General features: G+C 34.9%; 1 protein-coding gene across 5 annotated transcripts in view; it reads left to right on the top strand.

Moving 5' to 3' along the window:
• PTPRQ (protein tyrosine phosphatase receptor type Q) overlaps positions 1-27,858 on the top strand; it is a 220,239-nt gene that overhangs the window by 88,192 nt on the left and 104,189 nt on the right. For all 5 annotated transcript variants that reach the window (XR_012510803.1, XM_045519424.2, XM_074375351.1 and 2 more), the window contains exons 35-43: positions 570-690; positions 13,627-13,787; positions 14,933-15,078; positions 18,992-19,160; positions 20,656-20,946; positions 21,210-21,485; positions 21,856-22,007; positions 24,107-24,248; positions 27,415-27,684. Coding sequence is in view for 4 of the 5 variants with exons in the window: in XM_045519424.2 (XP_045375380.2) it covers positions 570-690; positions 13,627-13,787; positions 14,933-15,078; positions 18,992-19,160; positions 20,656-20,946; positions 21,210-21,485; positions 21,856-22,007; positions 24,107-24,248; positions 27,415-27,684 (1,728 nt within the window). In the remaining variant the exon portion in view is untranslated. The remainder of the gene's footprint in view (positions 1-569; positions 691-13,626; positions 13,788-14,932; positions 15,079-18,991; positions 19,161-20,655; positions 20,947-21,209; positions 21,486-21,855; positions 22,008-24,106; positions 24,249-27,414; positions 27,685-27,858) is intronic.

Genomic DNA, 27,858 nt, shown 5'->3' with positions numbered 1-27,858 from the left:
TGCTACAATGGCATTTCCTTTGTAAATCATTCAGTTTTAAAGACTCAGTGAAAAGATTTTGATACTCTTTTACAGTTTAATAACACAACTGAAATTGAATGCAGTTTTCATTTGTGAGGTCAGTCATTTTAACTGCTTTCCCAATGTTATAATTTTCACTTTCTTACTTCTTGTTATTTTTTTTTCCTATTTCTTTTTATAGTTTGGGGAGCTCTTTTACTATATATTATATTTATTCACCCCAATGGTTTTATTTTTATTAGAGGAATGATAATTTACCAAGATGTACTTGAACAGTAGGTGAATCACAGTGACATACTCCTTGTTCTTTTTTCTCATGAAATATTTTTTTCCATTGAATCACAGAAACAGATGTTCTAACACCACCATGCAAAATCTTCTTTTATCATCTCATTTTGAAAGTAAACAGTCTCTCAGGCCCACAAAGAAGGGCACTTTACCCCATTCATTTGCCAGAAAGTTCATGATAAAAGTTTTGTACATTTCCATTTTAACTTTTCCTTATATACGTTTAATAAAGTGCATTTTTCTATACCTTAACTTTTCAGCTCCTGATTCTCCCCCACAAGACTTCTCTGTAAAACAGTTGTCTGGTGTCACGGTGAAGTTGTCATGGCAACCACCCCTGGAGCCAAATGGAATTATCCTCTATTACACAGTTTATGTCTGGTAAGAATTTTTTTCTTTTTTGGAAATAGTTCTGAGAACAAGTACTAATCTGTAACATAATAGGAATGCAGTTTTAAAATTTCAGATTGTGATGCTACATTAGGAATCTGATTATTAATAGGCTAGTTAATATACCGTTAGTAAGAAACAACTTTTTCCCATATAATATAGAGGTCCATGCATAGTCAAATAATATTAATTTTGTAACCAAAACCAAAAAACTATGTATTATGCATAATTACACTAAATTTCTGCCCTTTAAAGTCATAAACTGGTCAACTTATGTGACTACAAGTCTGTAATCTAAAATGCTTTCAGTTTTACTCAAATAGCCTCAATGCCACTGCCTTTAAGTTTCCTTGGACAGAATAATTTAAACTAAAATTTAACTAAAAAATATTTCTTCAGTAATCTGTTACTTAACGCCAGTTTTCCATTGAAATGTAAGCAGCGTATTTATTTTTGTCTGATCACCTTTGCCCTAATTACCTATTTATGTAAGTAGTTGTGAAAAAGACGAAATCCTATAGTGCTTCTCATATCAATTAGCAACATGGCTCTACTGCTTCCTGAAAACTCAGTAGATAAAAATCCTCCCTATAAATCCTCTTGATAAGATTCACTATTTATTTATTTCCTAGTGTGTGTTAAATATTTCAACTCAGAAAATACAATTTACATAATGCTTTATAGAAGATAGGCATTTCTTACTTTTATATTCCTGATTTGGAAGATCCAACATGGAGTGGGAGGCTACAACGTTTTGAAGTCTCCTGTTCTCTTTCCTAAATTGTTTTTCCCCAAACCCTGTTGAAGCCCTTTGCTCACTGCTCTTTAGGACTACACTTCCTGTGTTCTTCATTGCCTGATTTCTAGTCATTTTGCCTACCTTTGACAAAACTGGGAGTGACATGAGAGATATTAGTGGGAAAAGGAGAGTGGGAAGAATGTAACCATTCCCCTCTGTTACCCTATTTGTTCATTGATCTCTTCAGTTTTTCATTTCATCATTCAAGATATTGAGAGAAAACCTATGTACCTGTGAACAAGACACACATCAGACCCCTGCCCTCAAGGAACTTACATTCTAAAGAGATAAGTAGATTATATATCCATAAATAAACAGATGAGGGGAAGTCAGGGGAGAGGGGGCTACTTTTGGTGGAATGCTTTGGAAGTCCTCTGATGAAATGGCATTGAGTTGTGATCTAGATGACAAGGAGCTTCTTGTCATGTGAAGATCTGCAGGAGGAAGGAGCATCCACTGACAGGCTCTGTAGAGAAACACATTTGTCATTTTGAAGACCAGAGAGGTCAATGTTGGTGGGAGTTAGAGGAGAGCTGTATTGGAGGGTAGGAGTCAGACAAAGGTCAGGGCTAAGCCATCCTAAGGAGTTGGTTTTCATTTCAAATGTAATGGAAGTTATTAAAGAATTTTAAGAACCTTGGGAAAATTAATTGTAGGGGGCAAAATTGTTAGCAAGGGTACTAGGTAGGAGGTTATTTTAGTAATCTGGGCAATAAATGATACTGGGATAAAGGAGAGAAGTGGGAAGCTTTTCATTACATTAAGAAAGAAGAATTGACAGGACTTGGTGATGGATTTGCTGTGGGATCAAAAAGGAGAAATGAGTCAATGATGACATCTAAATTTTTTTCCATTATGTATTATTACAAGATATTGAATATAGTTCACTGTGCTATACAGTTGGTCCTTGTTGTTTATCTCTTTTACTTATAGTATGCTTATCTACTGATCTCAAACTCCTAATACATTCCTCCACCCCCTTTCCTCTTCAGTAACCATAAGATTGTTTTCTATGTATGTGAGTCTGTTTCTGTGTTGTGAATGAGTTCATTTGCATCATTTTTTTAGATTCCATAAATAAGTGATATCATATGATATTTGTCTTTCTGTATCTAACTTACTTCACTTAGTATGATAATCTCTAAGTCCATTCATGTTGCTGCAGATGGCATTATTTCATTCTTTTTTATGGCTAAGTAGTATTCCTGTGTGTGTGTGTACGTGTACGTGTACACACCACATCTTCTTTATCCATCTGTCTGTTGATGGACACATAGGTTGCTTCCGTGTGTTGGCTATTGTAAATAGTGCTGCTATGAACATTGGGATGTATGTCTTTTTGAATTAGAGTTTTCTCCAGATACATGCCCAGGAGTGGAATTGCTGGATCATGTGGTAACTCTGTTTTTAGTTTAAGGAACCTCCATACTGTTTTCCATAGTGGCTGCACCAATTTACATTCCTACCAACAGTGTAGGAGGGTTCCCTTTTCTCTACACCCTCTTCAGCATTTATTATTTGTAGACTTCTTGATTATGGCCATTCTGACTGGTGTGAGGTGATACCTCATTGTAGTAATTAGTAATGTTGAACATCTTTTTGTGTGCATGTTGGCCATCTGTATGTCTTTGGAGAAATGTCTATTTAGGCCTTCTACACATTTTTCAATGGTTTTTTTTTTTTCTTTTTTATATTGAGTTGTATGAGCTGTTTGTATATTTTGGAAATTAAGCTCTCATTGGTTGCATCATTTGTGAATATTTTCTTCCATTCTGTAGGTTCTCTTTTTGTTGTATTTGGTTTCCTTTGCTGTGCAAAAGCTTATAAGCTTAATTATGTCCCATTTGTTTATTTTTGTTTTTATTATTTTGCCTTTTGTGACTGACCTAAGAAAATATTGCTACAATTTATGTCAGAGAATGTTTTGCCTATATTCTCTTCTAGAAGTTTTATGGTGTCATGTCCTATAGTGAAGCCTTTAAGCCATTTTGAGTTTATTTTTGTGTATGGTGTGTGGGAGTGTTCTAACTTCATTGATTTACATGCTTCTGTCCAGCTTTCCTAACACCACTTGCTGAAGAGATTGTCTTTTCCCCCTTGTATATTCTTGCCTCCTTTGTCAAAGATTAATTGATTAGAGGTGTGTGGATTTGTGTCCAGGCTCCCTGTTCTGTTCCATTGATCCATATGTCTGTAGTATTGTCTGAAGTCTGGAAGGTTCTGCCTCCAGCTTTGTTTTTTTTTCTTCAGGATTGCTTTGGCAATTCTGAGTATTTTGTGGTTCCATATAAATTTTAGGATTATTTTTCTAGTTCTGTGAAAAATGTCCTGGGTAATTTGATAGGGGTAGCATTAAATCTGTAGATTGCTTTGAGTAGTATGGCCATTTTTAACAATATTAGTTCTTCCAATCCAAGAGCATGGGCTATCTTTCCATTTCTTTGAATCATCTTCAGTTTCCTTTTTCAGTATTTTATAGTGTTCAGAGTATGGATGACATCTAGATTTTTGAATCAAGGGTGATGACTCTGAGATTTTTGATACCCTTTTGCTGAGGTAGGGAAAAATGAAAAAAGTTAATGAAAATGAGAATCAGGGCTCTTCTTGCTGGCGTTTCCAGCCCTACACTGTGAGAACAGTGTCATTACTGTATACAGTGATCGTGTTGTGTAGGTTCAACTCCCCAATAGTATGTTTTCTCTCCTCTTTCAGGGAGTCTCCCTTTTCTGTCTCACTTCCTAAGATGGATTCTAGATACAGAGGAAGCCCACTGAATGCAGGGTGAGGAGATCTCAAGTCTGTGATGCTGTGGTTCGTCTCACCTGGCTTTTTGGGAATCTTCCTGGTGCTTACCTGCTATCCTAGCTTCTAGTTTGAAGGGTTTTATTTTCTGTTTGAAACTTGATCCAACCTCAGGCTTATTGTAGTGCCCTGGCTCTTAGTCTGAATCAACCCTCTCAACCGTCAGGTAGCTAATGCTCTAGGTTGTTTTCTCTTACCAGTTTTTCACTTGAAGGACTGGGAAGGTGACCTCCACATCCTTCCCTAGCTCTGGATGGCCTGCTAGAAGAGCCCTTAGATCTTACTGGACATGGTGCCATATTGAAGATGGAGATTTTCTAAGAGGCTTTTCATTTTCCTCTCCATCCTGAGAAGGAGCAAGCCCTCCACACTTTGATTTCCTTCACAAACCTATTGGGGGTGTTTTCATCACTCTACCCTCACCTGAATATCCAAGGACATTCCAGTCTGACTGCTTTGTCCTATTCTTTCTCTCTCCTTTTCTTATTAGCACAGAACTTTTTCTTTTCTTGACTAATGAAAGCCCCTTTCTTGACTTGTACAACTTTAATGTCCCAATCATGCAAAATTGACTTTCCATGTGGAAAACACTTGTTCCTCAACAGAACTTGGCTTTAGTTCACACACACACACAAACCCACACCACACATAGCGAGGGAGAGGGTAAGAGAAGAGAGAGATGGTGAGAGAAGAGAGAGAGCGAGAGCGAGATCCTATCTGCTTCAAGATCTACTTTGTTTGTTTTGGGGGGAAGTAATTAGGTTTTTATTCATTTATTTATTTATTTACTCATTTATTTATATGGAGATACCAGGGATTGAACCCAGGTCCTCATGCATGCTAAGCATGTGCTGCACCACTGAGCCATACCCTCCCTTCCAAGATCTACTTCATTCATTGCTGTATCTGGAACAGAAACTACCTGGCTCATAACTGAAATTAAGTATTTGTTGAATGGATGCATTCAACTTTATTATTATTGATATTAAATTTTTAATATTTTTCAAGAGTTAAAAATTTAATATCGACTTTTTCTCTTCGCACTTCTAGCTTCTGAGTAGTGGTGCTTTTCCAGACAATGGATGCCTCAGGTTGAATAAGGACATAAAAAGAAAGAACAAAAAAGGAAAGACACCTTAACATGTTCAAGAATATTATCTATAATAGCCTGAAATATATATTAATGATAATGAAGTATATACAGCGATATTGTAAAATTCCCAGCATCTTCTTACCTAAGATACTGTTGGAAGCTTTAGCCACTGCAATTAAAGGGATAGTCATAATCCTGGGTTCTTTCATATCACTATCACTAATTCCTACTGCTTTTTTGGAACTCCTGCCAGCTCACTTTTTTGGGGGGGAGGATAGAAGGCATGTATCATGATATAATGCACATGCATTTTGAGTCAGAGAGACATAGGTTTGAATCGTGGGTCTGCCACTCAATTATCTATGTGATTTTTTAAAAATACTGTATAAGTAGTGGCTATCTTTATTAACAAGGTTCCTATTTCAGGGGTTCACATTTCTCTCCTAAATCTCAATTTCCATCATTTTAGTTTCTTTCAGTAATTACCAAATTCTTTTAAAAACAACACTTTGGTATATTTGCTATTTTCAATATGTCTGCAAATTGTAGGTTGCCTATTTTATGTGATATACTGGATGACTTCTCTGTCATGAGTATTTCTTTATAAAATAGCTTATGAGGATTACTGTGCAATTATTTTATAACCACTACTGTAGTGAGACACATTTAATTTGTAGACAGTGTGTTCAGAAATCTGTTTCCACCTACTGCATTTTAAAACAATATTTCTTTCTAAAGTTTGCTTTGTGAAAAAAAATTTGTCATCTAAGTAGCATATTTCCCTCACTTATATTCATAAAGTCTGTTTGTATGTTTTCAAATGAGAAACAATCCTTGCATTCTTAGGCCACCACCATTAAATAAATGAATTTCTACTAGAGCCCTCTAAGGTTATTTTTTTTAAATACAGTTTGGATTGAGGTATGATATTCTAGTAAACTGATACACAACTTATTTATTTTATAGTTGAATTCAACTTGGATTTGCTCAGCAATTTTCCTTTAGTAAAATTTAACAGTAGTTTTCTTCCTTGTTTGTAAAACTTCTAAGCAAATGACCCATAAGATATAGCTAAAAGTCTGAGGATGAAAATCATGCTGAAAATTCTAGCTTATATATAAACCTTGGCTTTTAAATGTTTCTCAGTTTTCTTAGTAGCCATTATGAGAAGTCTGACAAATGTTTATTAAACTCTGTGGGGAGTTAAAAAATGTACAGAACCTTAAAATGATTGTAGACTAATTGGAGATAAAATATGCTCATGTGAAAAAAATTTTAAGCACTGCTAAGCAATATATTAGGAACTAGAAAGAATTCAATAGCAGCTCTTTATTAAATGTCATTGGTCAAATAATTTCCCCTGTAACATAAAGGCTTAGCTTTGGAAATGGGTTTCAGTATGCTAAAAGATTTTTTTTTCCAGTTTGCTAAAAGATTTTGACTCTATTAAAACTACAGTTTGAACGTATGATATAGATTAATAATTAGAATGGAAAGGGGGTCATTTCAAATTTCATGAATTTACTTCCCATTTTGGAATGAAGGTGGTAAAGATAGGTTGATAAGTCAGGAGAACATCTTCAGTGGGAACAGGATATGAAGGCTTGGAGGCAGCATGAATGAACTGTGTCAAGAAGTTTGTACGTAGCATTGTAGAAATGAAATGGTGGGGCCAGATTAGAATGGTGGGAGAAACAAACACAGATAGGAGGAGTGGTTGAGTCCAAGGGTGCTCTTGATTGTTTAGCTTGATGTTTCTAATGAGATGTTAAGAGCTCTGTCTCAATTCTTTCCTGCTGATCAATTTCATGAATGTCTCGGATGAAGCTTGGATACCAAGGTGACAAACAGACTATCTGTGGGCCACCCTGGCTTTGCTGGCCCAGCAGAATGTTAATACATTCTAAATAAAGTTCTGATAGCATTTTAAAATTATTAAGTATCTAGTGAAACTTCAGTTTTCTTTGTTTCTTACAAAAATCAGAGTATTTTTGACATATTTCTCATAAGAATCAGCTGTTGTTGAATAGAGGCTGTCTTTAGATGGAGCATTTGCTTTGCAGTTTACCTCAGTTCCCACCACAGTTCTGTTTTAAATTCAAGATTTTTTAGTCCTTTATTTTGCCTGTGTGGATCTTGAGTTTTTATATCTTCAATTTGGGAGGTCATTTTTTTAAAAAATCACATTTTTGAAATGTACAAAGTTAGGAGGGATTGTGATTGGGGAACAAAACATTTTGGAGAGGTAAAGAAATGGGCTCAACAGAGATAGTGAGCATTTTGGGACAAATGTGTTTAGCTTCTTACCTAAATTTTCTTATTTGTTTTTCACAACAATACTATAAAGTGAAGAATATTATCACTATTTTATAGTTGTGGAAACCAAGTCTTGATGAAGTTAAGGAGTTGCTTAAGGTTACGGACCTAGAAGATGACAGAGTCATAACCAGATGTGGTTTACTCCCAAATCATGCTTTTCTCAAATCACTAGGAATAAGTGTTATAATCTGCCTTTGTTCTGAAAACTCAACAGTACACTTTTAGAACTAGGGATGTCTTAGTTTTATAACAGCATTTGTGATAAAGACTGATGGAGTGGGGTGGGGCTACAGCTCAGTGGTAGAGCGGGTGCTTGGCGTGAACATGGTCCTGGGTTCAATCCCCAGTGCCTCTGTTAAGGGGGGAAAAAACACTGATGAATTTATAATAGATTAAACTTATTGCATCAACTCATCTGGCATAGTTCTACCAAAAAAAAAAAAAAATCACTGGCTTAATACTGGTTTACATTAGTTGATAGACTTTATCCATCACGAGAGAATAACTATATTGTTGCATGCGCAAATCAGTTGGACTACTGGTCCCCACAGTTTAAATACTAAATGGACAAAGTGAGCTTGCCCAGGGAGGAGCGATGATGATGGTGGAAATACTCAGGATCAAGGCATATGAGAAACTGTTGAAGAATGGGAATATGTGTTAAGATTCTTTCAGCTTCAAGTGACTGGGCCCAACCTAAATTGGCTTAAGCAAAATATTGACACATTTAGCTGAAAAGTCCAGGGGTATACTAACTAGATGTAGGAACTCAAATAATTTTATCAAGTGTGGTTAACAGCAAGAAGCTTGGTGTGGGCAACAGCAAGATGGCCCTGTGCCTTGAATAATAATGGTACAGGAAAAAAGTGGAAAGAGATGAAACTGGGGGGGGGTGGTAGGGGGGGCAGGCCAGATACACGGAGACTTGAGGCTTAAATAAGGATTAGTCTATCTGTCTGTCTGTCTATCTGGAGAGAGAGAGAGAGAGAATGAATCTCAGTATTGCATGGGATTTTTAATTTTTATTTTAATCATTTACCCAAAGATCACACCCTGGAGAAAACACTCAAAGGAATTTTCCATTACTCTTGGAATAGAATCTGAGCTCTTTATTCTGCCCTGAGGGATTTTGTCCATTCTCAGGAGATGAAATCTTTCTCCTCCAGCTGAAGTACAATCCCTCCTCCTGTCTTCTGGGCACTAATTCCTTATGTTTGCTTCATGACCATGGTTGATAAGTGTATAAGTGAGCTTCAGACTCATTCTCCTTAGTGGCCTTTCATTCTAACCTTATAAATGTGTCTTTTCTGCTAAAGGCTAACAAGCAAAACAAAGTTAAGCCAAATCAAACGAAATCAACCAGCCAACCAAATGATGACAGTAGAAACAAGAGTAACAACGATGAGTATTCTATTTCAACTTTCTGTAAGATTCTAGAAAAGCTTTAGGATCATAGAATGTGCAACTATTTATGCCTTGCTAGTTTGGGGTTGTTTGATACATAATTATGAAGTTACTGGTACTGTCCAGCTTTGCAGAGTAAATATTCTAGAGTAACTGCACCATAGAAGACTAGTTTCCTTATAGTGGGAAAATTAGTGAAGTTGCTTGTTCATATGTAGGAGAGAATGATTTGATAGAGTCAGCGAAATGGATGTTGAAATTATTTTGAGGAGCAGTATATACTGAGTGAAAGGATTAACATAGAATATTTAGATAAAAGCAGATTAAAGTTTTGAAAATAAATTGATAGGAATGAACAGGAATGGTATATCATCAAATTAGGCTGTCCTCATGGAACAAAATATCAGATGATGAAAATTAGAATTAAGACCATGACTTTTTGAAGAATCTCAGACCTTGTGTAGAAAACTGTTCCTGTTCATATTTGGGGAAATGGAGAAATGGAACTTTTGTTTAAGTTTTTCCGTATGGTTTTGGTATTCATGATTCCTCATGGGCAATTATTGCTTAGCATAGTCTCGACATGATAAGAAATGAACAAAGGAATTGGTTAAGCAAAGCAGAAAAACTACTCTTAAGCTCTAGAATTTTCTTTTTGTCCTAGATGTCAAAATGTGGTCTATCTTTTGGGGAAAAAAATATAGATTAACTAGGAAATAACCTCCCCTTAAAGATTCCATTAATTTCATCCCAAGACATTCTTGGGGTAACCAATGAGTTTAGACAAATAGAAAAACTCCATCTTATATTAATTCAAATGACTTTGAAATTATTTGGAATAATTTTGATTTATTAAATTCAGAAAGGCTTTTAAAATGGTGTAATGAATTTCTAGAATTAAATCAGTAAAATGATTACACTGAGGACCTCCTCCACCCCGCGTTTTTTTTTTTTTTTTTTTTTTTTTTTCCCTCAGTTTGAAAATGTGCACTGCTTGGAAGGTTTGGCTGATATAGAAAGTTACCTACTCGACACGTTAAGTGTTGTGTGATATTTCTATTCCTTCCGTTTCCACACAGTTTATGACTTCGGATATGTGACAGTTAGACCTACTTTGTCAAGTAGACTGTCTCTTCCTCTCCCTTTCTCACTCAGCTCCCTATTTTACTCACAAATCTCACAGACCAGCTCTCTAGTAAGCAATTTGTTGCATCTCTGGGGCTGTACTTTATTCTCTTCTACTTTTTGGTCACAATTAATTTCCTTGCTCATCTCTTTCTCTTCTTCTTTGCTTTTGGACACTAGGAGGAAAAAGTTACTGTCCTTAAGGGGATCACACCGTTATTAAGGAATTGTATTGTAATTATTTACTGCTCTGTCTCTCTGTGTTGAGGGTAGAGCCTGGCTTTTTCTCATTTATGCCTAACATAGTTCCTGACATAAAATAAATGCTGAATAAATTTTGTTGACTATTGATTGAAGACATATCACTAAATTCAGAAGGGGTGGGGAAAGTATCTGTCTGTCTTCACTTGCAGCACTGTCTAAAAAACAGTGCCTCCTTAACTTCCATATACATTGCTCTCTGTTTAAAAGACTAAAATAAAATATAGAAAAGAAATTGTGTGAATAAGTTATTCCAAAAATTGGACTGCAAATGACCAATAAGAAGACATTCTATTTCACTCATTGTCAGATGTGCAAATTAAATGTTTTTGGTCCATTAAATTCGCAGTAATTAAGAAGATTAATATCCAGACTAATAATGAGAGTTTGCACACATTGTTGTTGTGACTCCAAGTTATAATAATTTACAATTTGGAGCTGTAATTATTTTGGGAGAGTTATCTTTAAAATAAAATTTTTTAAAAATTTGATTCAATCACAGTATTGGGAATTTAACCTGCAGAAATGGAAGTATCATTATGAAAAGCTATTTGAGTTAAGAATGATTATTGCATCTTTGTTAGTAATAACTAAAGAAAGAAAAAAGGGAAAGAAACAACCTAAATGCTACTTTATAGAAAGAAGGCTAAATAACTACGATATGTCCTAATTAACTACAAAAAAAAAAAACCCTGCATATAGATCATTGTTATTAACATGATAAAAGAAAAAAACCTAGATATAGAATATATACTTTTATGAATGGAAACAAAACACTATAATGATACATATAATAATCCTATTATAATATTTTCAGACTAGTGAGAACAAACAGATTTTAAAAATAAACCAGCTGAACTAAATTCGGAGTAACAACTGATTATTGCAGGGTCAAAGTTGGGTTTCTCATGCAGGGGGGATTGTGACCCCTCTGAGCTGTAGGACTGCTCATGAGATGGCTCTTCAGAGAGTAGAGAGTTCAGGCCTCAGTCCACAGGTTTATATGTGTTTCCTCTAATCTGGCAACAGCATAAGAACAAGGAGGATGGGGTCAGGTCCTCGGGGACAGCATCACTTCTCTCTCCTTTTCCTTCTTCTGGGTTCTCAGTTTTAATGCAGACCATCTCTTACGTGCCTAAGATACATTCTGAACTTGTGTCGGAAGTTGAAGCTTCAGGTGAAGTTTATTTACGCTCAGATATTTTTCTACCATAATTATCAACATAGCCACAATTCTAAACTCTGAAACAGAAATAAACTCAACGTGCTTTTTGTGTTTGTCTCTGGAGATAAACCAGGGTAGACGTGGAAACTGTATCTGTATATGCTGAGGTGACCTATTGAGTCTGTGGTTCAAACAATTTGTAGAGACTGTCTTCTTTTTACTGAAATATGGAGATATATAAGACAGAATTTATGTTTGACCTGCATTTGTGAGGTAATTGCCTTGATTCTGCATTATCTATGGAACATAATTGGGATTTTTCCTATTGTAGGCAGATACTTACCTGCAATATTTTGCCGTGAAGATCAGGGCAAGAAAGCAGTGATGCAAAGCAGCAGAGAGTATAGTCTGCTTGAAAAGACATTTTAAAAATAGATATAATGCAGTTAGATTGCTTTAGCTAATTTCATAGCTTTAGAGATCTGAATTGGATTAACTATATTATAGTGTTCCAATCACCTGTGACCAGTGACAGGAGTATGGAATTGGGCAAAGTTTCTATGACAAGGCATCTTTCTCAGATTAATGGCCTAAAAGCCACAGCAGTAAGAGTTTTAAAAGCTCCTCTCCTGTAGTCTCAGCAAAGTCAAAGAAAGTTCTCCCCACTGCTTCTGAAAAAGGATGTCTGATGAAACTGTTTCAAATTACTGAATAGCCTGGCTAATCCTGCCTGTCTCCAGTCACTCACTCAGAATCCGTGTTTTTCTCACTATGGGAAGCTTTCTAACTATTTTTCAGATAACCACACTTATATTTGGAGTGATTTGATGCTTTTGTAAGACCATGGCTGAAATGTATCTCTTTGTGAATATCCTTAATTCACTTAAAATCTGTTATTCCCCTTAATGATCCAAGAATTCAAATATTTCAGTGATAAAGAAAGAGCATTTTATGTTCAGGGGGAATATCCATTTACTTCTTGGATGCCTTGTGTTTCTAAAGAAGGAAAATAAATGAGATCACATAAGGCGTGTATCTTTTCTCTGGTATCAGTCATATTTCCTTATCTGGATTCTTTAATCATGTATTGCTCTTAAAACCTAAACTTGTTTTGAAAATGTACAGTTTTCAGTACCATTATAAACATTTTATTCTTTAGATTCTAATCTATACCCAATTCTATGGAAACTGAGATAACTGGACTGAAATTAATTGTAGAGCTATGTTGTTTAGCAACACTTTGCCCTAGACATCCCCCCTTCCCCGGGATTTTGGTACTTACTTGGAGAATTTTGAGTCAGTATTTTCTTATCTGAAGTGATATTTTGAACAGAGTTAAGATTTTGAGTAAGCAATGTGAGCTCTACTTTTTTCTTTCCTATATGTAATTCGTATCTTATTTTAAATCTTGTTTTCTAATTAAATAGATAAAAGATAACCCACAGACTCATTATTTTAGATATTACTATTCAGGTATTTACCATTTGTTTATTTGAATTAGTCTGAAATAAATGTTACTTTGTACAGTATATATAAAATGAGTTTGATAAATACATGGTATAAATGAGATTTTGCCAATACTTCAGAAGAACATATATTTGAGCAACTAAAACACTGGTATGAAAAGAGATGCTGTAATTACTTTGAATACACAGAATTCCTAGAGACTCATTAAAATCAGTCCAAGCAAACTGTGGTAGGAACATCCTATTAACACTTGGTTGAATCACTGAATATACTTGGAAACAAAAGAATTTTATTTATTGAATTATTCTGAAATTGACTGAAATGGACTCTTGTCAGCATTTCAGGATAAGTGGCACCTTTATCCTGTTAGTCTGGATTAATAAGCATCTGTGCATAAATATTGCTTATTTTTAATGTACTTGTGCTCAAAATGTATACACAATGTTTATTATGAAGGGCAACTGGACAGATAACCATCTTTTTTTCTCTTAGGGATAGATCATCATTAAAAACTCTTAATGTAACTGAAACATCATTAGAAGTTTCAGATTTGGACTATAACGTTGAATACACTGCTTATGTAACAGCTAGCACCAGATTTGGTGATGGGAAGACAAGAAGCAATATCATTAACTTTCGAACACCTGAGGGAGGTGAGTTCTTATGGATATAGACCGAGTGAAAGAATATCCTACTTAGAAAAAATGAATTAAATATAAAGATGTCTTATTAAACCCAGTATCTGTTATCATTACATGCAAAATTGCCTTTTGGTCACTTTCTAGCTGTATGATGTTGGGAAAGTTAGTTAATCTCTCTGTGCCTCAATTGCCCATCTGTATTATGGAAACAATATGTTACCTACTTCACGGGGTCCATGTGAGGATTAGATGAGTTTATATTTGTAAATGCACTCCGCACAGAACTCAACATTTGGTAAGTATTTTGTGTGTGTGTTAAATGGAATGAAATAAAACACACGAAGTCAGCTCTCTGCTTTGGTCCTCTATCATTCAAATTCTAAGTTAAATTAGAATTTCGTATTATATATCCCATATTGGAATCATGTTATAACATTGTTTTCATATCCAGGGCAGCAAGGATTTTTTAGAACTAGGGTAGTGTTCTATGAGTCAGAAATCCATGTGCCCTGCATGGATACTGCTATGGTAGAGTGTTACGGGGATGGCCCCATGAGCCTTTTGGATTTCATTTCTGACTTTTAATTAGATATTATTCCTTTTTTTTTTAACATTTTTATTGAGTTATAGTCATTTTACAACGTTGTGTCAAATTCCAGTGTAGAGCACAATTTTTCAGTTATACATGAATATATATGTATTTGTCACATTTTTTTTCGCCGTGAGCTACCTTAAGATCTTGTATATATTTCCCTGTGCTATACAATATAATCTTGTTTATCTGTTCTACATTTTGAAATCTCAGTATGTCCCTTCCCATCCCCCACCCCCTTGTATACAAATACAAGTTTGTATTCTATGTCTATGAATCTGTTTCTGTTTTGTATTTTTTTGTTTTTTTGTTTTTTTTAGATTCCGCATATGAGTGATCTCATATGGTATTTTTCTTTCTCTTTCTGGCTTACTTCACTTAGAATGACATTCTCCAGGAACATCCGCTGCTGCTGCAAATGGCGTTATGTTGTCAAGATATATTATTCCTAATTTGTTTTATTTAAACAATTATCATCATTTATCAAAGGCAGGTAACACTTAGAACACTTCAGACATTATTTGGAGACACAAGTTCAGTTTTTGTTCAATTGTTTGTTTTGTAGCACCCAGTGATCCTCCCAAAGATGTTCATTATGCAAACCTCAGTTCTTCATCAATAGTTCTTTCTTGGACACCTCCTTCAAAACCGAATGGAATTATACAACATTATTCTGTTTATTACAGAAATACTTCAGGCACTTTCATGCAGGTAAGACCTGAGTTTTCTCCTTGTTCTTTGTTTACATCCTTCAGCTCTGTTGATGATGACAAAGACTTGGCACAGTAGAAAAAGTCTCTTATCTTACATTGAGAATAATGCATAAACATCTTATCAAACTCCCATCAACATAGGAAAAATATGTTAGAGAGGTGTCAAATGCATTTTAATCTGTCTGTGCATAGACACACACAAACACACACATTTCTGTGCTAGCTTCAAATGTGTTACCAACAATGAAGCTGCCACTGTTTAAAACTTCTTTATATAAATATGAACCTCAATTCCACTTCTCCAAGAAGTGTTCTCTAGAGAGGTGATGATTTCATTTATTTATCAGCTAAAAAAATTTCCTTTTGTTTGTATGTAATATAAAGAGTTTTCATGTTTGGATGTGCTTATGTGTTTTTCTTCAAATCTAAAAATGTTTTCAGTTGTTAGCAGGAGGGATTATATCATTATTATGATTGCTTAGTATCAGATGTAATGAAACTACTAGGAAGTGCAGTTGTGCTTATTTAACTTGAAGTTATAAGGTCACAGTTTGCAGATGGACACTTTCTGGGATAGGAACAATAATAATTATTAAAATAGCTAACATTTCATTTAGAGAAATATTTTTAATTTTTTCAGCAGAATTCCTTTTTTATCTGAATTAAATATTTCACAGAACTCTAATATATGAAAAGAATAAAATTAGAGTGGTTGTGATTAAATCAGACATGGAGAGAGCTGGAATATAATCTGGGAAACACTAATTTAGAAGAAATACTGCCATTTATAGAACATGTACCTTGCAGATAGGAACTATTGACTGCATGTTGATTGACTCTGACTATTATTAACTCTTTGTATCCTTTAAAGCAGAAGGAGAATAGAAATAAGTCTTACTAATTCTAAGTTGCCTAATTCCATTTGTGATTGACAACCCAAGTTTAGCCGCTAGAGTTAGTTCCTATGAGCAACAACCTCTGGGACTAAAGTATGACTTCCTTTGTGCAGTTTAGGTTAATGAATAGGGTCAGAGCAGCACTTTGCAAGCTGTCTCCCCCAGCAGTGAGTAAAAGGAAGCCCAGAGGTTGATTGGACTTTTACGTTCTGCTTAAGGTCCTCTAAGATTGGGACTGCATATAAAAGGAGAATCTCTTTTATTACTTTTTTTTAAACTCTGTGCATTAAGCAATTTTTGCTGTTTCTTTTTGTTCTGCTCTATTTGGGGAAGAGAAATGGGGATTAGTGTGCAATTTATACATACTTTTTAACCACAATGTGTTCATATATTTAACAATGTATCATTATGTCATAGAGGCCATTTGAATTGTGGATTTTTCTTTTTTCATGATTTAACCAATATTCAATATTCAAAATTCAGTAGTTCTGGATCCTAGCAAAGGTTTTGTGTCTGTACTGGTTACTTTATGGCTTATATCTGATTCTCTTTTGGTTTTCTTTGTCAACGTCTAAATAATCAAGTGTAAATACCTAACTATAATTTCCACATGATTTTATGAACCTCCTCATTCAAACTTGCGTATATAATATGATCCCATTTGAAATTTGTCCTAGAAAATGTAATCTTTTATTAAATTACATTAAGAATGCTTTTAAGTGTGACAGCTGCAAGAGGGCACAGGCTAATGATGTTCAAACATTTCTCATGTTCCTTGAAGTTCATCCGTGCTTTATTTCTCAAGTTAATGTTAAATATAGCATAAAAATCTTCACTACCTCATTTTCCACTTTAGATTGCTAGAACAGAAGAAATCCTCAAAATGAACATTTTGGGCCAGAATATAGGTTTTTACTTCCTCCCCTTCCTTCTCCCTCGCACAGAACTTTGTGGAGTATCTCATGCATGGCACATCATAATCTGCTCTCTGTCCCTGGTACCTGCTGCTTCTCTTAGCTTCCTCATCCGATAGCAAATGGCATGAAGAAAAGGGTCGTTGTGTGTGACACTTACCTTTCCATCACCTGAAGTCCCCTGGGACTGTATCATAATGCTCAATAAATGTTTTCCTTGTAGAACATAAAATTATCATAACAGACTAATATTATTTTCAGTGTTTAGTTATAATTTTGCAGCACTTTGAGTTTGTAGTGATCTTTCCTTCTTCTTACTTTGTGGGATTTAGTGTCTACCTGGCAGTCCATCTTTTCCTTCTTCCAGTTGTGCATTGTGTTTTTTATAGTGTACTAACTCTTCTACATTTTAACATTTACCCACTTACGTCTCCTCAGAGTGCCTGACAGTGTCTTATCATGTTAAAAAGTGTTAAATGAATACTGGTTGATTAATCAAATTTGAGAAGTTTTTACTAAATACCTTCTGATTTTATATATATGTGTATATATAAAATACACACACACAGAGTAAGCCTTAATTAAATAGTTTAAGCCACAAGACATTTTTTTCCAGAAATAGATGAATGGAATAATCATGTGGATGATTGGTCTAATTCTAAATTTGTTACATGTCTGTGCATATCTGCTCACATTCAGCTGAATAACTTCTGGGTAATTCAAAATATTTGTTACTTAGTTGTCACCAAGGTCATAAGTAATCAGAATAAATCCTGTAACAAAGAAAAATAATAAAGCTACATTAATATTTTAAGAGATAATTTATATAAGCAAGTTAAGCCATGTGTAAAGTTGATTTTTTGGAAGATACAAAGCTCATGGATCACATTTTGAGTTAAAATATTATAATGTTTTAACTTGCCTATTCCTAAATAAGTCACCACAAAATTTAAGTAGATCTTTTATTCCAATCACTCTTCCCCAGACCCTCACCCCCAAATACTGGCAGAGAACCAGAGAAGTTTGCTGAATTTAGTTTGTTGATACATTGCAGAACCACGGTAACTGTAAATTATAGTCAAATTGATTACCTATGTTATTAATTAAACATGAATTTATTGCCACGTATTTGTTTATTCTTGTGTGCAAGAAATAGTATTGCTTTATATGCTTCATATCATCTAATTCTCAAAAGCTCTCTGTGAAGTGGAAATGATTCTTCCCATTTTACAGTTGAAGGAGGAGAAGCTTTGTGGTTAGATGATTTATCCATGGCCACCCTGGCAGAATAGAATGCAAGTCTTTGAACGCTAAGGGCTTTGTGTAGATTGAAATGATGCAGATCTCTCGGTATAGATGGATATTATTATAAAATTATTCTTACTAATTACCTACATGAATTGTAAAAAATCTGTGTTCCTTTATTTTAGAATTGATTTTGACTATGTGTTTTGTGTTTAAAATTTGGTCAAGGAGGAAATGATTGCATATGTTCCTTAATTATCAAAAACTGCCTTGGGACAAATATAACTGAGTCAGACAAGAGGACTTAAAAATTCCTCTTACTTGGCATATATGAGAGTGCATCTAACTGCCTTCCCATTTCTCCCCATGATTGTGAAGAACAGAAGATCCAATAAGGAGGGATAATAACTATTTGAGTTCATAGAAAGAGATGAACACTTCCATAATTCCTTTATCACCATCTGGAAGAAAAAAATTAACATTTTTATACTACTCCCAAACTGGCTTTAAAAATACATAGTCATTGTTTTGAAAAATAGGTGACTGTTTCGTAAGGAACACTGACACTGAGCAGCACGGCTGGAGCATTTTCAGTTGACCAAAGGACCTTCCCCACTGCTAGCTAAGCTGGGGGTTTTTACTCTTTGTGACTCTGGACCGCTACCATCTATTCCTCTTTTAGCACGTACATATTTCCAGTTTAATTATTGCAATAAAAATGTTCTATGTTGATTTTTCGTAAAAATGAACATATTAAATAATGAGGCAACCAGTTCACGAATAATAATTATTTTGAAATGCTCATATGTCCTAAAACTATATTCTGAACAATTAAAATAATGTGTTTATTTTTCAGAATTTTACACTCCATGAAGTAACCAATGACTTTGACAATATGACCGTATCTGCAGTAATAGATAAACTGGCAATATTCAGCTACTATACATTTTGGGTAACAGCAAGTACTTCAGTTGGAAATGGGAACAAAAGCAGTGACATAGTTCAAGTATACACAGATCAAGACAGTATGTAAATGAAAAGCATTTCTTAATCTTGAATAGGATTAGTTTAAAGCTTTATAATTATTTCAGAATCTTTTTTCTATTTGTATATAATGGTGGTAAAGTCTACATTTTATTTAGGCACATTTAAGTAGTCATAGAAGTTTGAAAATGCGTTTAATATAGCTATAAATCTACCAAACAGTAACAGTCTTTTCTATTCATAAAAACAGGTATCATCCATTCATAAAAATTCTGTCACTTTTATTGCTTCGAAAGAGGTCACAGCCACTGGTTATGGGCATGCAAAATACTGCTGCGTACGTGGATAGATTTTCCAATACTTAATATCCATTTGCTCTAGGAACGGTATTTTTTTTTCTCTCTAGCAACTAGTTTCCTTTTCAGTCTTTGAACCCAAATAGGACTTTATGGAGCATCTTTGTTCTTACTTACACATTAGTTTGTGACTAATGTGCCCAAAATATCTTTTTTTTTTTTTCTAACCCAACCCCAGAAGTTTCTTGTATGCGGCTTCTGCAGAATCCTGTTTGTGCTGCGTATTCAGAAGACAAAAATAACTGAAGTTCTTGCTGGTTTTTAGGTTTCAGTTTCGTGAATACAGTGATACATGGATCATTGCCTATTTCTCCTTGTGGTTGTCTCTGTTTTCCATTTATTTTTAAAAGAAAACGCAGTCTCTTATTGAGAAATGATACTGACCTAAATTTCTGCTGAGAGTAAAAGTCCATGTTTCGTATTTGAAGGTTATAAATTGACAGACACTAAGTATGAGGAGTGAATGCTTTCCCTGTTGTTGGAACAGTCTTTTATATTGTTTACTCATTGATCAGCAGAGTAGATATGATAAAATGTTTAGAAATAGGTGTTTGGGGAGTCTGCAGCAAAAATGCTTAGTACAATATGTGGTCAAATTCATTTCAGGCATTCGTTAACGCAGATCTCTCCCAAAAGTTCAGCCAACCTATAACGCTTTATCAGTTATTATGGCACCATGGATAATAAACATTTACTCTGCACCGTTCCAGGTGCAAGGTCCTAGGTGACTTTATATGTACAATAAGAATAATATTTAGAAGAAAGAATCTAAAAATATTGTTGAGGTAATATACACTAGCAAAATACATGTATTTGTGCAAATTACTCAGATATTTGTGTGTATTCATAATCTAATACACATAATCTCCATCACATACTCGTAATCTCATACACATGCTCATAATCTCCATCTTGTAGGAAAGAAAAGCCAAGATAATACTATATAAAACAGTTCTCACACATATTAAAGATGACAGGGTTTATATTGAATGATTTTTTGATCTGATTATTCAGAAGACATTTTGTAGTAGGCGAAGTTACCATACGTGCATTTAATTAACGTTAAGAGCTGGTGATGTCATAGATACCATTTCAATAATTTTCCCCCGGTTTGTGAATTTACTTAAATTTTGTTTAGGGTGACTGATGACTTTTATATTTTGCACATTACCTGTCATAGTTCCGGAAGGATTTGTTGGAAACCTGACTTTTGAGTCCATCTCATCAACTGCAATAAATGTGAGCTGGGACCCTCCATCTCTACCAAATGGTCTAGTCTTCTACTATGTATCTCTGAGCTCACAGGAGACTCCTCGCCATGTGAAACCACCTCTAGTTACGTATGAGAGAAGCATGTATTTTGATAATCTGGAAAAATACACTGATTATATATTAAAAATCACTCCATCAACAGAAAAGGGATTCTCTGATACCTATACTGCCAAACTACACATCAAAACTGAAGAAGATGGTAGGCTGGACCCTTTTATTCCCTGTTAAGCAGATTGTTGATGTTTTCTTGTTTATATTGCTTTCTGATAGAAAACATTATTCTTTAGCATTATATAGATTCTGTTCGTTCTTAAGTAATTAGCCTTTCAATAAACACAGTGAGTTCTGTTTCTTAAAATTAGTTACCTGTTGATAAAATTAAGTCCTGTTCTTATTAAAGCCTCTTCATTTTAATGCTAATTCACTTTTGTTTCATCGAGTATTCTTTTTTTTCTTTTATAGTCCCAGAAACTTCACCAATAATCAACACTTTTAAAAATCTTTCCTCTACCTCAGTTCTCTTATCATGGGATCCCCCGGTAAAACCAAATGGTGCAATAATAAGTTATGATTTAACTTTACAAGGACCAAGTGAGAATTATTCTTTTGTTACTTCTGATAACTATGTAATCCTGGACGAGCTCTCACCATTTACATTATATAGTTTTTTTGCTGCTGCAAGAACTGTAAAAGGACTCGGTCCTTCCAGTGTTCTTTTCTTTTACACAGATGAGTCAGGTAAGCCGGAATCCGTATTTCTTCAAATGATTTAATTATTGCAGCATTTACTGTCTCTTTTTAAGGAACAGCATGAAAAAGGAAAGGAGATTTGATTGTCTATTTGTAACAGGCTGACAGCTATTCATCTGCTTTGCTGAACATTTTTTTTTTTTTTCAGTGTGAGCTTCAGAACAAAGTGTTCTGTTTAAAGCTCCCTTGGAACTACTGAGTTCCAAGTGCAACAGCATGATTACTTATACTTATTTCTGAAATTAAAATATGATCATTTTATAAATCTTTCTTAACTAGTGTCTTCAAGAAGCTATATCATGACAGTTTTCTGCTAAAAATGGTATGAATGTAAGTTTTATAATGTGTTTTCCTGCAGTGCCTTTAGCACCTCCTCAAAATTTGACTTTAATCAACTACACTTCAGACCTTGTATGGCTGAAATGGAGCCCCAGTCCAGTTCCAGGCGGTGTCATTAAAGTATATAGTTTTAAAATTCATGAACATGAAACAGATACTGTATTTTATAAGGTAGGTCATTATACCAGCAAATGTTTATTTCACAGATTTAGGAATTGAGTTAAAGTCTTTTGACATGCAGGGGGAAAAACTCCTTTAAATTATACAAGGACCAACTTTCTAAAATATCTTTTTTGTTTCCTACAGTGTAAGGTTGCTTGTGGAAAACACAGCAAACATTTGTCAGATATAGAAAAGGGCTACTTCATAAAGTGGTTTATTTAGAACGTGTAACTTCTAGATATCTACAAGTTAAGAAATAATTGCACCATTTTGTTAATGCTGGAAAGTATACAGTAAATTTTTTCAGACTATCTAAAACCTCTTGTTATCGTAAGTGTAGTACATTTCTACAGTCATCCCCCTTATCCACAGGGGATACATTCCAAGACCCCTAATGGATGCCTGACATTGTGGATGGTGCTGGACCTGTCCATATGTACTAGGTTTCTTCTTATACCTAAGTACCTATGATAGAGTTTAATTTATAAATTAGGCACAGTAAAAGATTAACAACAATAATAATAAAATAGAAAAATTATAACAAACTGTAATAACAGTTATGCAAATGTGATCTCTCTCTCAAAACACTTTACAAATTTAATGCCTTTTCCATCTTAACTAAGCGCTTATCACACACTGTGACCGTAACCTTTGCAGTTTGAGGTACTACAGTAAAACTATTACAGTTTTTTTCCTTCTTCCCAATTTCACTGGTAGACTAAGCTTCATTCTTACTGTAGATCTCAGCAATCTAAGCATATATTCTTTTTCTTTTTTTTTTTTAATTAAGTTGAGAACTTTCATCTTTTCACCCAAGGGAAGCACTTTATGGCTTTTCTTTGGCATCTCTGAATTGCCAGCATCATTACTCTTGTACTTTGGGGCCTTTATTAAGTTAAGTCAGGGTGACGTGAGTCAAGCACTGGGATACCTCACAGTAGATCTGATAACCCAGAAGGCTGCTGACTAACAGATGGAAAACGCTGGACAAAGGGATGATTCGTATCCCGGGCAAGATGGAGCGGGACAGCTCAAGGCTTTACCTCGCTACTCAGACTGGCACACAATTTAAAACTGATGAATTGTTTATTTCTGAAATTTTCCTTTTAATATCTTCTGGCTGTGGTTGACTCTGGTAACTGAGACTATGGAAAATGAAACCATGAATAAGGGAGGACTACTGTATTTGGTGTTTAAAAAAATAGTACCAAGTGACTGTTTTTAAACTTTTCAGAAAAGTGTTTATACTGGCCTTGTGGTAACCTTCCCAAATAGCATATAATCCCACACTAACTGGTCTTTTAAGATACATTATTATTCTTTTCCTTTCAATGCTAATTGGTTTCTGTGCTACATTCCCTTTCCTACCTCCATTTTTAGGTTCCAGAATCAATGAAAAATACCCAAAGAACTGATGTAACAAAGGGTCTCAAATATACCTCTATGATTTCCAGCATTTAATTGCCAAAATACGATTAACTGGCATTTATTTGAGAAAGTGTTCTTTTTTTTTTTTTCCCCAAAAGGCAAAAGAAGTACTGGAATGCTCTTTAGGTACATCAAGGAAAGTGCAAAAATTCTCAGTAACCTTGTCCCCAACATTATATGCATTGCAATTTATTACTGATGGTAAATCATTTTTATAGCACATGTAGCTTACAAAGTGAATAGTAAAAATCAAAAGCAGTGAGTAAGGTTATGTCATAAGGAGCAAAATGAAGTACTGCTGACTGCTCCTAAGTTGGATTTCAGTTGAGGACTTTAATTTTAGCAAATTTGAAGGAAATAATCAGTATGTAATTCCAAGAAAAAGTCAGGCAGACAAAATGAAAACAAAATACTTCAACTTTAAAAACAAATGGCAATTATTAGACTCTTCAGGGCTGACAGGGTGCCCTGTTCATCCTTGCATCGTCAGCTGAGAACACCCTGTGGCTCACACAAAAAAAGATATTTAATATTTTAAAATTTTAATTAAAAAACCCATGCTTATTAAATTACAAGCTAAACACAGAAGATATAATTTTGATGCATTAAAATATTTCTTCCAGTTATAAAAAAAGTTTTTTGATGATTCATGGTGACTAAGAATTTTTTTGTGCTTTCAGAATATTTCAGGTTTTCAAACCGAAGCCAAACTTGTTGGACTGGAACCAGTCAGCACCTACTCTATCAGCATCTCCGCCTTTACCAAAGTCGGAAATGGCAATCAGTTCAGTAATGTAGTGAAATTCACAACGCAAGAATCAGGTTAGACATGGTTTGTTGATCCTAAAATGTTTCATCTTGTATTTAACAGTTTTGTCTTTTGTTTCTCAGTTTATGTGATTAAGTATCAATATTTAATTGTTCATTCAAAAATAAGTTGAATTTTAGTGCTTTAAGGCTAGGCTGGGTCTTGTCTGCAATCAGATAGATGTATATTTACACATGGTTTTTCATTTTGAACTGAGGAAGTTGAAATAAAAGACTAGTTTAGGAATAAAGCAGGCTTCTAGAAATCTGTGAAAAATAACCTTCTAGATATCTGTGTAGCTACTTAAAAGGTTGTTGTGAAAAATATTTTAAAAAATCCATTTTAGTATTTTAGTACTATCTGAGGCAGGTGGGAAAAAAAAAAGAGACATGAACCAGTAGTCACTTTTAACAGTTTGATTTGTATCTTCATGCAAAAATACTTATGATTTTTTAAAGAAGCTGTGCTGTGACATTTAAAGACCACTAGTTATTAAGTAAATTTTTACTTTGCCATAGTCCATTTGTAACATGGGGAGTTGACTGTGAAGACTATGAAATACCACTCATTGGTCTAATTAAACAGCTCACCTGTGTGACGTATGTGCCATCACTCAACTGTGTACCGAATAGATTTCATTTATAACTGACTTAATGGTGGCTTAGAAATATACTTTCCTCCTCTCAACTGACCATATGTTTAAAGGCACCTCTTCTTCTCTCTTTTTTTGGCAATGATTATTGAATAAGCTCAACATCCTGTTCTAGTCATTTCTTCCCTGAACCTCTGGCTGTACTTCCCCTTGTTTTAGTGAATTTCTAAATAGAAATTGGAGCCCACTCACTGATAAATTAATTTCTGAATTAATTATCATTTTGCATTAATTAATTAATATATCTGATACTTTTTTTTCCATGGCATGCTTAAGACAGGCTAAATAAATAGTATTTATAATGAATGTAAGTGCATGCTTTGAGTGATGTCCGAGTGTCTGGATTTGAATCCAAGCTCTGTCACTTACTGGTTGTATAACCTTGGCAAAGGCACATGACTACCCTCTAAGCCTCTAAACCTTTAACTGAAGAGAAACGCACATCAGCAGGGTTGAAGGGTTGTGAAAAATATTTTAAAAGATCCATAGAAAGCACTTATTACTGTGTCGGACGTACAAGGACTCAAAAAATGTTAGTTGCCCCTGTTCCCCTATGACAGATGAAGAAGCCGTGATTCAGGCAGATTAGACGACAAGGGCTGAGAAAATTAGTGAAGACCCTGAACTAGAACATCAGCTTCTGACCTCCAGTGAGAAGCGGACACGACTGTAGGAACTGCATGTCGTAAATGAGCGATGCTGTGGGAAAATGCTAACCCCATAAAGAAGATAAATTTATTTACACATAGATTAATAAAAATCAAGGCTAATCTTATAGACAGTGGTCTGTAAAACGATGAATACTTTTCCAGTAAAACTATTTCACAAAATCGTGTGCCAAAATCCAAGGGTTTTGATCAATAACATAACAAACCTTTTTCCTTTGACATGATCTGATTTTTGTTGTTTGGAGGGAGGGAAGGAGGGAGACAGGGGAGGAGGGAGGGAGGCGGAGAGAGCGGTTTGTGAGCCAGCGTGCAGTACCTGGGACCGGTATCGGTGCCTACCTGAGTTAGGAAAATTGCCTTTCTCGTTATGTGTGAGAAGAAGGGTGTATAAAGCGACATGAATCATTAGCCCTCACTGTGTTTTAAATTACAGACCAATGCTGATTGTCCTCAGAGCCGGATTTTCTTCTTCAAAATTAAGTTGTTTTTCTTTTGGATTTAATGACGTATTGCTAGCTGAGGCCAGTCTGACATGGTGAGAGAGATGTCAGACTGATAAAAGGTGTGCAGCCTGATTTAAACCAAACCCTGAGCCCTTTTCAAGTACAATAAAACATACGTTACATGAGATAAATCCTATGCCCTGATCGATTGAATAAAAGAAAATTTTCACCTGGTTAATTAAGTGTTTTTAGGTTTACAGAGTCAGTGAAATAGATGTTCACAAAATCCAGGTAAATTTAAGTTTAGTTGAAACTTAAGCAAATTATCAACTATCTCTTGTTAATTTATTTTATAAAAATATTGATATATGTTTTTAAAAATAAAGAAGCAGATAATCAACCATATTTAGCTGCCAGAAACCTGCATCAGCTGAGAAATTGCCTTTTCTTTCATTTTAAATGCTGCACACCCCTAAGTACTCTCCTTTAGTTCTGATACTTTTATCATCAGAATCAAGGAAGAAGGGTTTGTAAAGTGAGAAATTTAGGCCAGGAGAGAGAACTTTAGCAAGCCAAAGAGTACTTGAGTATTCTTTGAATAACTGTGCTTTGTATAATGACAAGTTGTTTCTTTTCACTGTTAGTTGATTGACTACATGCTAATTTTCCTTCTAGCATCCTCTTTTTACTGTAACAAGGAAAGCTGTGCTGACATTAGGGGACATTAGATAACCAGACATTGCTGTGGGAAGTAATCACTATCTCCAACCTGCAGTCACTTTGGCAGACTGGGATATTGTTCTCCAACGAGATCAAGTTAATTCAGCGAAGTTCTAGGAAAGACTGGGATTGAATTAAAAACTGGGGCTGATTTAGATCTTCTTTCCAGTGATTTTTGAAAAAGATACTGAAGGATCAGGTCTTCTGCTTCTTCCAAAGAAGTTATCCAAAACCCCTGATTCAGTTCCATATTTCCTAGTCCTGTTAGGCCCGGATGTGCCACATCAGCTAGGCACCTACATCTATGTTTTGCGTTAGAAAGTTCCATAATAAAGTATTGCTAGAACTGCTCCTTTCATTTAAGAGAGAAAGAGGGCAGGCTTCAACCATTGCCTGAGTTTGAGGCTACACAGTTGTATCTGAGGGTTTGAGGAGGTGATTGCTGCTTGGGTCTAGGAGAATATTCAGTGACGGGTTCAGTAGCGTAAAGATTAACATGGCAGCATAGAAAATGGGCCCACTGCCATTGGATTCAGCCCATGTCAAGAACGTTTTGAGCACACAGTGAAAGCTTGATATGTTAAATTTTTTTCTGCTTCTGTCTGAAGCATGATTTTATCTAGCAGTCATATGATGAAATCATTTATCTGCTACATGTGTATACATTTTAACTTTGGGCACTTGCTTCTCTCTTAAGTTCCAGATGTTGTACAGAACGTACAGTGTATGGCAACAAGCTGGCAGTCAGCTCTGGTGAAGTGGGACCCGCCTAAAAAGCCAAATGGAATCATTACGCATTATACAGTAACAGTTGAGGGGAATGCGACGGAAGTCTCTTCCCAAGATCACGGATACACTTGCATGAAACTTATTGCCAATACCTCCTATGCCTTTAAAATAAGAGCTGCCACCTCAGCTGGCGAAGGTGACGAAAGTACATGCAACATCAGCACGCTACCTGAAACAGGTAACTAAGCTGAAACAGGTAATTGACCTGAAAGAGAGAACTAACCTGAAACACGTAACTAATCCCGGACTGTGTTATATGTTTGTCAGTATCATTTGTAGTCTTTATAACACATTTATCTAAAACTATGCAAGAAATAGTAAAAACAAACAAACAAACAAAACATACTTTTTA

The sequence above is a fragment of the Camelus bactrianus genome, chromosome 12 (genome assembly GCF_048773025.1).
Source record: "Camelus bactrianus isolate YW-2024 breed Bactrian camel chromosome 12, ASM4877302v1, whole genome shotgun sequence".
NCBI lineage: Eukaryota > Metazoa > Chordata > Mammalia > Artiodactyla > Camelidae > Camelus > Camelus bactrianus.
The sequence above is the reverse complement of the archived record's forward strand: the minus strand, read 5'-3'. Positions and strand labels throughout refer to the sequence as shown.